Genomic DNA, 16,268 nt, shown 5'->3' with positions numbered 1-16,268 from the left:
CCCAGGGCGACCAACGTTGTCCCTTCATTGTTGTATGTCATCCGTGCAGTTGGTGGTGTGATACACGTCTGTTACATAGAAGAAGAATGTGGGATTAAAAGACTGACCCACGTGAAACGTTAGGGTCTGAGAAATAAGAGATGCCTTTTGGTGCCCAATTAATAAAATATGCCATTACAAAGTTTCATTACCAAGGAAAGAAACCGTTGCAACATAAACCTGTTATTTGCGACGACAAAAACTATCACAATAGCTCAAAAATCGCTACAACAAATAAAATAATAAGTCCACGGGTAATATATCTCAACTTCATGATGGAATTCAATGACGAAGTTTTAATTGTCGCGACTACACATTATTATCACCGATTTCTTTTACAACAAAATTTAAATCGCCATAATAGGCCTTTTTTCTTGTAGTGAGTGTTGGATTAAGTAATGTATGGACCCAACTTCAAATGTAAGAATGATAGAAGCCTCATGTTATGGGTTAATTTTTATCAATCCAAACAAATCGAAAAAAGCTTTTGATGGTATATTATCACAAGATAGTAGTATGTAGTATCACTAGATAGAAACCTCATCTCATGATCAAGCTAGACGTTATTCAAGGGCAGAAAGTTATAGTGTAATTAGGTGCACCGGAGCAAGTGAAGGTGCTGTTCACATCATCATAAGCGTAGCTATAAGCTTGAGGGCACTGGTTCTCGAAGATCATGGAATAGTTTGTAGGAGGACATGATTGTGGGGTACTGAAATCGCCAGTGCAGCAGTATTGTGACTGATTGAACGCTGTGCATGCGCTCTTGCATGCGATCGTGCTCCCATCCATGGCTTTCAGTTGTAGCTCTGCTGGGCAAACCATGTTCACATTGGCCGGGCAACTCGAGGTCTGGCAATCACCACTCCCGCCTTCTGTGCTCACTGAAACAGGTAGGTTGAAGCCGTCGACAAGGCTAACATCATAAAAGTCTTGCCCGCTATTCGCTACTATGCTGATTTCTACCAAAGATGCTGGCGGGATGGCACCATTGCCATTGCATGAAACCTGTCCAGAGGCGCAATCCGCAGTAGTGCAAGAGAACGTTCCTGAGGCGTCGGTGGAGCAACCAGTTCGTGCCCAAAACCGACCATTCCATGGAGCTTGGACACCCAGTGATGCGGATGCTTTGGATGGTAACTCAAATCCAGTTGTTGATAGTTGAGGTTTCTGATTAATGGTTAGGGTTCCTGGCCAAATGGTATTCGGACAGTTGTTTGTGAAAGTTATTCTAGTGGATTGAACACCTGCAACATTCATACATAAGCAACATCAAACAAAATAATCCCTTGCCACCACCAGTGACGAAGCCAAGAGTGGGTGGGGGCCAGGCACCCCCAAGGCTCTAAGCAAAGGTTAATATTTAAGCATTCTTAATAAAATTTATTATTTTAAGTATATTATTATTCATTTTATTTTATTTTATATTATACATTGATAGAATTATTAATTAGGAGATTTATTAGAAAAATAATATTTACTTTTACACATATTTAAGACATAGGAGAAGATAAATAAAGTATTTTTATTTGTAGTCATTAATATTCTCTAAAAATTTTGTGAAGATTTCAAATCATAATTTTAATTTTTATGTTTGCTTAAACTAATTTGTGTATACACTTTTTAATTAAAACATTAGATAAACTTTTTTGTTGTTATATTTTTTGTGAAATGCCTATATTTTTCTTTAGGTTTTGAGTTAATTTTTTATTTGTTGCTCTTTAATCCTTTTGTTTATTATCATTTTGTTAGGGTTGTTCCTAAAATTCTCCAATTGAATTATTTATTCCAATCTAAAATACTTGGCCTCTTCAAAATCATAATCCTGACTTCATCTGGCCTGCTTGTCACCGTGCATATATGTTGAACATCAGAGCCATTAGATCCTGCATCTTAGATATATGAAGCAAATGAAGTTAGTCAAATATATACCATATCAGCTAGTAAGTCACACATGCATGCTTATCACAATGATATAAGTGCATGTATATGCTATGACATAATATTCATATTCTATTATAGTATCATATAATTAAAATTACTTACTTATATACGTGAACAATCAATTTTTATTGGCATGTAATTTTGGGATAGAATGAGTATGCCACATGTCTCTTCTCCAACAGCACCTAATAATTACTCATAAGCTTGTTTGTTGGAAGTTTCTTGGATATTTCTTTTCCAAGCATCACTCAAACACAAAACACTTCTCAATTTTAAATCTTCATATTTTCTATATAATCATTATAACTTTCCTACACTCCCAAACAAAACACAAAAAATAATACAACTTTTTCAAAACAAAAGTATTTGTTGAGAGGTGGCTTGAACCTTTGTTGAAAAAACACCTTTAAGGATTGTTCGCTCGAGCAACAGTGAGCGTGAGTTGGAAACAAACAGAGGGTTTCGCTCGACACCCACTCGACACTCAGCTCGATCGGGATGACAATCCTCACGTTCGCTCGAGCGAATGTTCATAAATTAGGGTCCGCGCTGCCACAATATAAATATGAATGTTTCATCATTCATTCATGACTTTTGAACCTTTTAAGGCTGCCGACTTTTGTATTGAAAAGAGAGGTCATCTTTGTGATATTCCAACAGTGTCTTGACACTTTGGAAAGAGGAGTTTGTAAATTAATATCTTGTACTCCATCATTTGTTGACAGTGAATTCATTGAGACTGACCCCGCCAATAGACGTAGGCTCACATTGAGCTGAACCACTTAAATCTTAGTGTATTGTGTGCTTGTTGTTATTTCTTTTGTTTGTTTCTGCTATTATTTACTTTAACTTAGCCTTTTCATAACTGATTCATTCCCAACAAACTGGTATTAGAGCGCCAGGTTCTGTGTGAAGTCTTGAAGGATGGCTATGGTAAAATTTGAAGGGGAGAAATTCGACGGTCAAAATAGCTTTAGTTTATGGAGCATCAAGATGAAGGCTTTGCTGCAACAACAAGGCTTGTCGAAGGTATTGGACAGGAAGGCATCCGATGATTCTCCTACACCGGCAAGAGAAGATGAAGAGAAGGCCCATAATGTCATTTTGTTGTCATTATCAGATGGAGTTTTAAGAGAGGTTGCCGATGAGGAGACCGTCGCTAGTCTTTGGGCTAAACTTAAGAGTTTGTATATGAAGAAATTTCTCACCAACCGTTTGTATTTGAAGCAACGGTTATACACACTCAAATTGAAGGAAGGTACTCCTATCTATCTCCGAACAATTAGATGGATTTAATAAGATTATTATGGATTTAAGGAAATTGACATTAAGCTTGAAGAAAAGGATCAAGCCTTGATTGTTTTGTATTCGTTGCCTATGTCATTTGATAACTTCTTGAATTCAATGTTGTTTGGTAGATATACTATTTCCTTAGTAGATGTAAAATCTGCTTTGAACTCCAAGGAATTAACAACTAAATTAAATTTGAAGGGGACGGATAATCAAGTCAGTGGTTTGTTTGTTAAGGGTTCCTCTAGCAGGGGTAGATTGAATGAGAGAAGTTTAGAGAAGAACATGGGTAAATTCAGGGGCAGTTCACAGTCAAAATTTTACAAGAAAAATGTTAAATGTCATTACTGTCATAAATTTGATTATTACAAAAATGAGTGTCCTAAACTAAAAAAATATAGAGAAAGACACTAGTTCTTCTAATGTTGTTAGTGTTGCTGATGAAAAGTCTAATGGTGTAGATATTTTCCTAACAATTAGCAGCTCAAATAGTCGCTATGGTGACAAGTGGGTCATGAACTCAACTTGTACTTTTCATATGTGTCCCAAGAAGGATGGGTTCACTGCCTATCAGCCAGTCAACAGTGGCTCTGTTTTGATGGGAAATGATATGGAGTGTAAAATTGCTGACATTGGTTCAGTTAGGATTAAGATGTTTGATGGGATTTTAAGGACATTATCTAACGTTCGACACATCCCAAATTTGAAGAAAAATCGTATTTCCTCAAGCACTCTTGATTCTTTGAGTTTCCATTACATTGGTGAATGTGGAGCTAGTAGAGTTAGTAAGGGCTCCATGATTGTAATGAGAAGAGATAAGACAGATGATCTTTATTTTCTTCAGGTCAGTACAATGATAGATGCAGTTACAGTGTCTATTTCAGATAATCCAGACCCAGACATTACCCGTTTATGGCACATGCGTTTGGGTCACATGAGTGAGAAGGGGATGTCTATTTTGAGTAAGCAGGGTTTGTTGTGTGATAAAAAAATAGGAAAACTTGAATTTTGTGAACATTGTGTGTTTGGAAAATAGTGCAAGGTTTAGTTTACTACAGGGGTTCACAGAACTAAAAGTACTGTGGACTATATTCATTCTGATCTTTGAGGTCCATCTTCTATTCCATTGAAGGTTGGAGCCCAATATTTGCTTACTTTCATTGATGATTATTCATGGAAGGTTTGGGTTTATTTTCTGAAACAAAAGAGCAATGTATTTGCTAACTTTAAACAGTGAAAGCTTTTGATTGAAAATTAGACAGGCAAGAAGGTTAAGCGACTTCGAGTCGACAGTGGTATGGAATTTTGCGGAGGTAATTTTGATGAATTCTGTAAAGATGAAGGCATTGTGAGGCACCACACAGTGAGACATACTCCACAGCAAAATGGGATAGCTGAACGAATCTCTTGGAGAAAGCCCACAATATGCTTTCAAATGTCGGCTTGTCTAACGATTTCTGAGCAAAAGCAGTCAATACAACTTGCAATTTGGTTAATCGTTGTCCAACCACAACTATTGGTTTAAAAACTCCAAATGAGGTATGGTCTAGCACTCCCTCTAATTATTCAACTTTGAAAATTTTTGGTTGTTCAGCATATTTCCGTATTAAAGATAGAAAACTTGAGCCAAGGGCAAAGAATGGCATATTTATTGGATATGCCAGTGGGGTGAAAGGATTCAGGTTATGGTGTACTGATCCTAAATCACCCAAGTTTTTAATTAGCAGGGATTTTGTATTTGATGAACAACCATGCTTAATCCAAGAAAAGAGTTTACTGTGTCTACAGGTGAAGAGCATGGTAATGGCAAGAAAGTGGAGTTACAGGTTGAGGCTTTACAAGGGGTGCTAGGCGGCACCCAGGATCATGCTATTACTGATGAGCATGACCTTGACTTTGATGATGGTGCACAAGGGGAGCAAGATTACAGTATTGCTACTGGTAGACAGAGGAGGCAGATCAGGCCACCTCAAAGTATGCTCATACATACATTGTATGCACTTACTACAGCAGAGGACATAGATGGTCAGGAGCCTTCCAGTTATTCAGAAGCTGTCAAAAGTAAGGAGTCTGCACAATGGTGCTTAACGATGATTGAGGAGATTGAGTCTCTTCACAAGAACCAAACCTGGGATTTGGTTAAGTTTCCTTAGAAGACGAAGATTGTTGGTTGCAAATGGGTCTTCGAAAGAAAAGAGAGCATCTAGGGTGTTGCAGATGCAAGGTACAAGGCACGATTAGTTGCAAAAGGCTAGAGTCAAAGAGAAGGTATCGACTTCAATGAAGTTTTCTCTCCAGTGGTGAAACACAGCTCAATTAGGGTGTTGCTTGCTATGGTGGCAGCGTCTGACCTAAAGCTTCAACAACTTGATGGTAAAACAGCATTCCTGCATGGTGAGCTTGCGAAAATCATTTACATGCATCAGTCAAAGGGATTCATTGTTCAAGGAAATGAAGATTATGTGTGCATATTGAAGAAATTATTGTATGGTTTGAAGCAGTCTTCGAGGCAATAGTATAAATGTTTTGATTCTTTTATGACAGATCATGGTTAGGTGAGAAGTAGCTATGATAGTTGTGTTTATCATAGGCAGTTATCTAATGGGTTTTTTCATTTATTTGCTACTTTATGTTGATTATATGCCTATTGCTACTAAAAGAATATATGACATTAGCTTGTTGAAAACTCAACTCATAAATGAGTTTGAAATGAAAGATTTAGGTGCTGCAAAGAAGATTTTGGGGATGGAGATCCATAGAGATAAGAAAGCTGAAAAGTTGTACTTGTCCTAGGGAAAATACATTAAGAAAGTTCTTCAGGGATTTGGAATGTCTAATTCCAAACTAGTAAGTATACCACTTGCTATACATTTTAAACTTTCAGTATCCCTATCTCCCCAAACAAACGAGGAGGAATGTTTCATAGCTAGTGTTTCTTATTCCAGTGCAGTTGGTAGTATTATGTATGTAATGGTTTCTACTCATCCAGATATTTCATAGGCAGTGAGTGTTGTTAGTTGGTACATGGCTAATCCGAGTAGAGCTCATTGGCAGGCTGTGAAATGGATACTCAGGTATTTGAGAGGTACTTCAAATCTTGGCTTAGTCTTTGATAGAGAAACTGACTACAATTCGAGGGTGATTGGTCATGTTGATTCTGATTATGTTGGGGACTTGGATAAGAGAAAATCATTGACAAGGTATGTTTACATTTTGTGTGGTTCTGCTATTAGTTGGAAAGCAACACTACAATCTACTGTTGTTTTATCAACTACAGAAGCAGAGTATATGGCAGCAGCCGAGGCCGTTAAGAAAGCCATTTGGCTGAAGTCTCTAATCAGTAATTTGGGACTATAGCAAGATGCAATTTCAGTGTTTTGTGGCAGCCAGAGTGCAATACAGTTGACCAAAAATCAAATGTATCATGAGAGAACAAAGCATATTGACATCAGGTATCATTTTCTTCGAAAAATTGTTACCGAGAGCGTGTTAGAAATTCAGAAGATTGATACTACTAAAAATCCAGCAGATATGATGACAAAGCCAGTTCCAGTATAGAAGTTCAAACTTTGTTTGGACTTGATTGGTGTTCGGGGTATGTGATTCCCTTAGGGTATTTGGTGGAGGGGGTCGGTTTTGTTGGTTAATCGATTGTTGTTAGGCTTGGTAGGATTCAAGCCAAGATGGAGATTTGTTGAGAGGTGGCTTGAATTTTGTTGAAAAAATACCTCTAAGGATTGATCGCTCGAGCGGTGTCTCTGCAGCTCGAGCAAAGACTCACCAGTGAGTTCGCTTATCAGCAACTCGACAGTGAGTTCAACCAGAACACAAACAGAGAGCTTCGCTCAACATCCGCTTGACTGTCAGCTCGAGTGGGATGGCATCTTGAGAGTTCGCTCATCAGTTGCTCGACACTCAGCACAAGCAGTATGGCATCCAGAGAGCTTTGCTCGACATCCACTCGACACTCAGCTCGAGTGGGATGACAACCCTAATTTGCCAGGGAACATTTGTAAATTAAGGTTTGCGCTGCTACAATATAAATATGAATGTTTCATCATTCATTCATGACTATTGAACCTTTTAAGACTGCTGACTTTTATATTGAAAAGAGAGGTCCTCTTTGTGACATTCCAACAGTGTTTTGACACTTTGGAAATAGGAGTTTGTAAATTAATATCTTGTACTCCATCATTTGTTGATAGTGAATTCATTGAGACCGACCCCACTAGTGGACGTAGGCTCACATTAAGCTGAACCACTTAAATCTTTGTGTATTGTGTGAGTTGTTATTTCTTTTGTTTGCTTTCGCTATTATTTACTTTAACAGAGTCTTTTGATAACCGGTCCATTCCCAACAGTAATATTAAAAAATTATATTCAAACAATTTAATATTTAAATAATATTAAATTTATAGTATTTTTATTCAACTTTTTCTCTCTCATTTCCCAAAACGTAATAAGATATCTATTTCACTACTATTTACAGATATACTACGATATTCTAAATATTCTAGAACCACCATCCGGGAGAGAGAGAATCTTGGAACAAATCAAACACAGAGAGAGTTAAACCCACAAGTACGTAAATTCTGGACTTCTCTATAGTGTTTACATTGTGGATGGATTGAAGGTGGTCTTCGAGTGTGGTTATGTTGGTGCGTGTGGGGGTTGGGTGAGGACGACTGATCTTCAAATGCTGCAATAGAAACCTGAATCCATCGATGCCTACTCTGAGTTTGAGCACGGGATGGAGGAATTGGTGCGTGGGCACTTGGATGACTGTATGTCATTTCCTTCATGTAGCTCTACACACACTCCTGATGACGAGGATGATGAGGGTTATCAGCTAGTTCGGAGGAGGAGGAGGTCTAATTTGGAAGGTGATGATTTGGCAGTCATTTGCTGCATGGTGTTCCCACTCCTGTATTATGAGTAGGTTGGCTTGCCGATAGGCGCAGAAGATGATAACCACAATTGAGAGGAGAGACCGCGAGTCTGAGTTGATGGCACTTGCACATTTATGTTGAAAAGTCAACTAAGGATTAAGAGATTACCTCAAGAGCCACACATTCGTTTTCCATTGTACTGGCACCACTGTAGCAATGACTGAAACTTAGGAAAAAATTCTCTCTATCCCTAACCACACAGCATGATAGAATCCAATTGGCTAATTCTCTTATCTATAGGGTGAGAGAAGGGGTATCCACATCTATTAATATTTTTGTCCCATTCGATTATGATTCTAAGATCAATATAAGATCTATGCTAATCCATAACAAATACAACAAGCTTCCACTTGGACAACATAAATCATTCAATCACAAAATGAAAACCAACCAAGCATCTTTATAACGTAACAAGTCCAAAATGTATTTGCAAGTATCTAATTAGTTATGGCAACCATATAACAATAGGATGTATGAAGCTCAACAGGTACTCACAATCACATGAGTTAGATGAGATGAAAGTATGACGGAGAAATAATATGAAATAGTGGTTAACACTTACTTTCATAAGAAGCCCAACAAGATAAATCTAAATGTCCTATGTTATGACTATGTTAATGTCATAAACAGAATGTGCACACAATAACATGTGGCAACAAAGTCAAAATTCACAATTCTCACATACATACAAAACTCCTACCGACTAAATACAATAGAAGGCTCAAATAAAACCCATATTGGTTACATGCTCCTGAAATATTTTTCTCGCCAAATTTTTTTGTCAGTAGATCAGCCAACATATATTATGTGGAAATGTGCTCAACACAAATATGAGACTCACCCACTCTCTTTAATAAATAAATATTCAATGTCAATATGCTTGGAGTATGAAGAGCTCTTAGAATTCTAAGAGAATGAAACTACTTAAAACTACAAAATATCTTTAGTGGTCTCATAATGGTATACACAATACTCAATCCTGAGATAAACGACTAAAAGTTTAGGGAGTTGTAAGTGTTTGTTTGACATTTAAAAAAAAAAAAAAAAACCCCTCCTTCCATCATGAACACATAACCTTGAGTTGATCTCCTGTCATCTAGACAACTTGTACAATCGGCATCAAACTATCCAACTATATCTAGAATGTTGGATCACCGATATGTTAGCAAACTTTTTTAACAGGTTTCTAGAGATTCAATCCAGGATCACTCGAGTATATCCCAAGTACACTAACAACATAGACGATATCAGGACGGTTACATGCTTATTCATACATCAAACTGCCAATAAATGAGATATAAGGAATAAGTTGCATTTGGTTTCTCTCACTATCATTTTGAGGGTATTGGGATTTAGTTAATTTATCACCTTTCACAAAAGGTGTTGTCCTTAGAGAACAATCTTGTATATTAAACCTATTTAAAATACAATCTAAGAATGCCACTAGATCTCTCCCATAAATATCCTCATAATGAAAATATAATTTTCATTTCAAACATGTTTACCAAAAGCTGAGGATAACATAAACTTTATTATGCATACATATGAAGTATGCACCCATAAATATACTCATGATGAAAATAATTTTCATTTCAAACATATACTAGAATTTGAAACACAAAATAAATTCTTACATATAATCATATCTTAATTTATGCTAGAGTCCGAAAAATATAATGGACTCCTACGCATGATAAAGAAAAAAAGTTAAATAAAACGACTTAGGATGACCCCTTTATCAATCAATACGTATGAATTACCAAGTGCAAGATACTTAAAAAAAGAATTTACCGTTCTAAGCATCCTCCCAAATAATTATTCACAGATAGGATGAAAGTAAATATTCCCATAGATCTTAGAATTTACAAGTTTCCTTTCATCCTTTTGTTATAAACAACAATAAAATTCAATGACATGTAAATACATAAGCAATCAGAATTGTTGATTTTATCCATCTTTCTTTGTTTATGCATGCAAACAATGTACAAGTCTTAAAAGAAAATGCATGAAAACATGCACAATATTGCAAAGATGCATTTATTTAATTATTTATTGGGAAATAAAGATGATAGAAAAATATAATCTTTTTGAAATCTTTTTCTAATAAAAAATTATTAAAATAATAAATATTATTATTATATTCTATAGATCCGGATTGGGATTCAGATCCGTGTCAAACAAGGCGACCCGATCAACTGGGTCAATCACACGAGTCAGGTCAAACCGAGTTAAAGTCAGCCAACCGAACGGATCATTGTCAATGATCAAACAACGTCAAATAGTTCAAGGTGGGTATGGCTATAAGATTTGATCTAGCCCGATGAACTTAAAACCCAAGGATTAAATTCAAGGTGGGCGGAATCACATCTACAAGCTTCAAGGCCAAAATCAAATAACACAAGCTTCAAACTTAACTTAATACCTCATAGAAATACTGACTCAAAATTGGGCCAACGACAAGCCCAACCCTTAAAGAATAGACCCATTAAGGAACAAAATCCTACTGGAATCAAAGGCCATGACTCGGCTTCAATAATCTTGCGATTAGATAATGATACATTTACGCTTCCTTTAATATTACTTTACTATTCAATTTTTTATTCTTTTGCTCTTTAAATCTTGATTAAAAATCTCAGAATATGGCCTTTTTGCATAATTCAGAAGAAAATAATTCAATCAAGTAACATTATTATGTAATTTAATTAAAAATAAATTCAATCTAATAAAAATTGACATTGTTTTTTATCTTTGAGTCGATTTTTATAAAATTTAAGTTATTTTGAATTAATTTACACGATTACGTATTGAATTTATTATCTTCTAGATTATACAAGAATATTATATTCTATGATTTTTAATTCAAATTGAAATAGCAAAAGGAAAAAATAACTGAATAGTAAAGAAGGTGTAAGACTATCATTATATGTTGGATTTTTTATAGTAGAAAACTAGCCCCGTGCTGTCACTATTTTCGACACTGTTCCCACCGAACGAACATTGTTTTCCGGTAGATCTTGACGAGGAGACGCCAATGAGGACATTTTTGACATCCTCTCGTGCTTCCGGCAACCACCACGCCAATGAGTTTAACACAAAGGTGTTGAGTACAAACATTTCAGAAAAATTAGGCCAGTGAGAATCAAGGGATCGAGCTTGGTAGATGCAAACGAGTTTGGGAGCTGGGCTTTTGCAGATAATAACAAGTCTAGTCGATATCCTCCTCCGCTAGTTGGTGTTAGACTGGAAAGTGGAATCGGGTTGGAAGATCCTGATTTCAAAAGCATATTCAGGTTGGAAATTCGGGTAACGTGACCACTTCAGAATTGTTTGTTCGGAAATCTAGTTTTTGGATCGCGTGAACAGTCCTACTTGATACATAAATATAATCTAAAATACATACATACACACATATATACATATATAAATCCAATAGATAAAACGTTTATAATTAAGATTTGTAGGTACCTGGGAGGAGCTCATAACTAAATGAATGCTTAATGACAAAATAAAAGCATATATGCAATTAAAAGTTTTGTTCAAGCTATATAAAACGTTGAAGAAATCTCGGTACTGATGATGATGGAGGCATACCTGAGAGGAAAAAGAAGGCCAAGATAAGGCAGGAGATCATCAGTGAGAGGCCGGTCTTCTTCATCGTTGCTAGATATTGCAGAGCTGGGTGCTGTTGTTATGAACATGATGGGATACTCGTAACTCGATGTTATATATGGAGGCTCATCTCAATAAGCGGTTTACTTTGACCAACGATGGATCATCTATCGGACGTCTAGGTAGGGCCTACGACAAATTAATGTAGTAAATGTCACGTCGGCCCTAAAAAAAACTCAAAAAAACAAAACCCTTTAGTTTTTGTTTAACTTGTAAACTTGAGAATGCAAATATCGAATATCGAATTAAAAAAATAAATAAATATAGAATTTAAATGAAAAAAAAAAATTAACTTTTTAATAATAAATTTCACTCTATTTTAAAAAAGAATGCGTAGTGTTTGCATAACCCATAATTTTATGTAGCATTATTCTTAAAATAAATCTTATAATATTTATTAATTATTTAAAATTATTAAAAATATTTACATAGATAATGGTAAATATTATAAAGATTATTTTTATATATTTTTTCTCTGTCAGATTTTGACAAGAACCTAAAAAGACATTCCTCCCTACAAATTTTCATCTCATTTTAAAAATTTTCATAATTTTCATCTCAAACACAAAACATTTTTTAATTTCAAATTTTCTATTTTTTTTATTTAACTATCATTTAATTATTATAACTTTCTCAAAATCCAAACGAAACATAAAAAATAATACAACTTTATCAAATTTCAAAATAAAAATAACATTAAAAAATTTATATTCTAGCAATTTTTTTAATTTTATCATATTTTTATTCGATTTTTCCTTTATTATTTTCCAAAACTTAATAAAATATCTTAATTTAAACTATTTTATTATTATTTATAAATAATTTTATTACTAACAAAATTATCATCTCATCTTATCATTCAAAGCATCTAATTTCTTGAGTCCCTTGACATACTTTAATTTCATTGTAGAAAAAAAAAAGCCCCGGTGTATTGATTATTCAATGATCTGTAATGCGGGACACGCAAAGTTTAATTTGCGTCTATCTTGGTCTAATCGAATGAACGAAATTCATCGTCTAGCTTATTTATTTCATTGCATCAATTTTATTTCGGACAAATAATTTGTGTCTATCTTGGTCTGATCGAATGACTTTAAACTTGAGCAATTTGGTCTAAACGACGGAGAAAATATGGAAGAAAGTTTTCCCCAATGATAATACTTTTGTCACGATGTTTCATCTATCTATCCCGGCAGAAATACTTATATGCCGTGAAAGTTGATCGCCGGAATAAAAACCCGATCACAAAAAATTATTTCTGGCGAAAAGGTCCCTAGCAAGAGAAAAAAAAAGATAATATTTCCATAGAAATACTTATATGCGATGTTGAGTGAACTCTTTATTTGAACTTCCACTCGAGCTCAATGTCAAGCGAGTGTCAAACAAATTCTTTGTATGAGTTTCGCTTGAGTGTCATTTCAAGTGAGTATCGAGCGACCTTTATGTATGGAGCTTAGCTCGAGCCATTTTGAGGTGACTTCAATCTCTTGTCATTTTATCCCACTCAATACTATTACAACACAATTCAACACAAGTTGTCACATGAATATGCCAACACAGTTATTTTACATTAACAATCTCCCCTTTGGCCTTTTTGTGACAAAACCTCTAACCTATACATGGACCTAATCTTGATGGCCCCAGAGAAGATTCCCAGGTACAGGTACAATCTATGAATAAGCTGAAATATTTCTACAATCAATTAACAAACAGGTAAACACACGAAAACATAGAGATACAAGAAATATTCGTAGTTTAATCAATATATGCTAACAAATCAAAAGGCAATAATTCAAGCATATACATGATAAGCATGGTTTTCATCAAGGAAATCATCAATGTGAAATAATAAAACATTGAGTTTAATCAAAGAATACAGTACTTGAATACAGTAGCTTAAAAAATTGTATTTCACAAAAAATTTCAAAACAAACTACTCCGCCTACGATGTATCCTCTCCTACTCCATATGACACTCCTCTTACATATATGCTACTCCCCCTTTTTGTCAAGAAATAACAAAGGGCTCTCTCAGTCAATAGTCACTCGAAGGGGGGGGACGCCAGGCCCCTCGGACGAAAACCCAAAGCAAGTCAGAAACCTAAACCAGGAAATCGTGTACCTAACCCATGACCAAGGGCCCATCTGGAAAGGCTTGGGCACGGGGCTCGGGCACGCCAAGAATCCCACTACAAGACAGTAATCACCTCAATACTCGGTAACCTACCAAGCTCTTCCATAAGGTGCAGTGTGAACAACCGCTACTAGACACAAGCGGTTGGGCGTGTCTGCGACTGGGCACGCAGTCCCAAGACACACCGCATTCAATGCGTGTCAGGAAACCCAGGATGCAATGACGTACTGCAAGAGGTATTGTAGGACGGCTCGACCACGACCTGGCACCCTGCCACAACAGAATGGTGGCAGCAAGTCTGACCTGAGCACAACCTGTCACACCACGATCTTCCTCCGTGCCTAACACGCTGACAAGACAGGGAGTGGTAGCAAGCTGGACTCAAGTACGACTTGACACACCACGATTTCCCTCGGCAGTTGGGTCCAAATAGGTATAAATAAAAGCCGTCCCTACCACGAGAAGGCTGACTGAACCTTTTTACCATTTTTCTAGTTCTCCAAGTTTTCCCAATCACTAATGTACTCTTCACTGACTTTGGCATCGAAGTGACCCTGGAAGTCACTGGAGCCCATTCTTCCTCTCAGTTGCAGGTGGTGTGAGCTTGGCTGATGTGGTACTGTTCAGGCTATGAAACATGACATCAACAGTGACGCTGTCTATGAGATATTTTTTCCATAAATAACGTGTGCTTTGCATGCCAGCAGCAACACGGTCCCAAACTACACGGGGGAAAGAGAACCAGGAGGAAGGAATGGAGGCGAGACTCGCAGGAATGGAGGAGACGATAAGGAAGCTGACGGAGGAAACATGAGCGCCCCGCCAAGAGAATGTAGTGCTCATTTGGACCAACGAGGATTTGGTGGGAGGTGAATAACCCAACGGCACCAAGCACTTGGATTCATAGCGGGTCCCCGTGATCTCCACAACGGAGTAGGAGAGACACAAGATGCACCTCGTCAACACCGACCTACCATATAGCACAGGAGTCATGGTGGTACCTCTTCCACCCAAATTCAAAGTTCCTCAGATGGAGGTGTATGACGTGTCCGAAGACCCACTGGAACATCTAGAGACGTTCAAGGCCCACATGACCTTGCACGGTTTCCCATGTGAAATACATGTCGGGCCTTACCTTTGATGTTAAAAGGACCTGCCCGGGCCTGGTTCAGATCACTATCACCTGGGACAGTAGATAACAAGCTGGCTCACCTCTTCATGATGCAATTCATTGCGAGCCAAAAGAGGAGGTGTCCAACTGCTTACCTCCTCACGGTTAAGTAGCGAGATGGAGAGAGCTTGAAGTTGTATCTCTCTCGGTTCAATCAAGAACGCGTGATGACGGACAACCAAGATGAGAAGATCACCTTGGCAGCCTTCCTGGGAGGGATTTGGCCTAGGAACCCGTTCATGGCCGAGATAGCACGGAGGACTCCCACCACGCCGAGGGCGTTCATGGACCGGGCAGATGGGTTCATCGACACCCAAAACACCCTCGAGGCCCTGACGGCTCCACGAGGGACCGAGATGGAGCAAGTGGATCGGAAGGCGGTTGGGCAAAGGGGAAGTGACGATCGTGATGGGGGAAAGAGAGGAGCTCCCGATGTGAGGAGAAGAGGGGAAGTCTCGACCCGGCAGCATGCTCACACAAGTTTGGTTGTAGAAAGGGGTCGCGAACGGAGCCCGTAGAGAGAGCCTCCCCAAGATAGAGAGAATCACCAGTATTGTGAGTATCACATGATCGACCGGCGTAACGCCAATGACTACTATGCCTTGAAAAGGAGAAGGGAGGAAGCTCAACGGAACCGGAGGTGCCAGTCAGAGGACCAGGAAAACCAGCCTGGGGGGGGGGGGGGGGGGAGGACCCTGGTGGGGTGCGAGCCCAAAACGGCACGGTGTGAGGAATGAAGCCCAGAGGAGTCCCTAGGTGGAAGACAGGCCGATTGGGGAAATCCACACAATCACCGAACCATATGCAGGAGGGGGTGACTTTGTCAGCCCGGAGAGCGCACGCTCGAAGGGCACGCTATGAAGAGGTGTTTACCACCGTAAGGACTGCCGTCAGGACACCACAGCATCCTGGAAATGCCACGATAACTTTTCGTGAGATGGATGAAGAGGGCATCCTCCATCCGCACAATGACGCGTTGGTGGTAATGATGCAAGTTGCGAACTTTACGGCCCGAAGAATACTAATCTACAATTGTAGTTTGGCAAACATCTTGTTCTGGGAGGCCTTTATCC

The 16,268-nt window shown here is 37.9% G+C and overlaps 1 protein-coding gene across 2 annotated transcripts; it reads right to left on the bottom strand.

Annotated features, from left to right (window-relative positions):
• Positions 1 to 512: 512 nt before the first annotated feature.
• Positions 513 to 11,921, bottom strand: LOC121242008 (thaumatin-like protein 1b). Of its 2 annotated transcripts, none has more exons than XM_041139895.1 (3): positions 11,814 to 11,921; positions 1,842 to 1,931; positions 513 to 1,286 (listed from the first exon to the last, which is right to left on the bottom strand). In XM_041139895.1, the coding sequence occupies exons 1-3, from the start codon at positions 11,875 to 11,877 to the stop codon at positions 607 to 609; spliced, it is 834 nt and encodes a 277-aa protein (XP_040995829.1). In that variant the 5' UTR covers positions 11,878 to 11,921; the 3' UTR covers positions 513 to 606. The 2 variants fall into 2 exon arrangements, with proteins under 2 accessions (XP_040995829.1, XP_040995830.1); XM_041139896.1 differs by having other exon boundaries at positions 1,842 to 1,925.
• Between the last annotated feature and the right edge of the window lie 4,347 nt (positions 11,922 to 16,268).

The sequence above is a fragment of the Juglans microcarpa x Juglans regia genome, chromosome 8D (assembly GCF_004785595.1).
Source record: "Juglans microcarpa x Juglans regia isolate MS1-56 chromosome 8D, Jm3101_v1.0, whole genome shotgun sequence".
Classification (NCBI taxonomy): domain Eukaryota; kingdom Viridiplantae; phylum Streptophyta; class Magnoliopsida; order Fagales; family Juglandaceae; genus Juglans; species Juglans microcarpa x Juglans regia.
This window is presented reverse-complemented; position numbering and strand designations above follow the sequence as displayed.

Excerpts from the sequence above, each read along its gene's own strand:
- LOC121242008 (XM_041139895.1), bottom strand. The coding sequence starts at position 11,877 with ATGAAGAAGACCGGCCTCTCACTGATGATCTCCTGCCTTATCTTGGCC. Across the intron at positions 1,932-11,813 it reads GGCCTTCTTTTTCCTCTCAG|ATGCAGGATCTAATGGCTCT; the intron begins GTATGCCTCCAT and ends CATATATCTAAG. Across the intron at positions 1,287-1,841 it reads TATGATTTTGAAGAGGCCAA|GTGTTCAATCCACTAGAATA; the intron begins GTATTTTAGATT and ends TGAATGTTGCAG.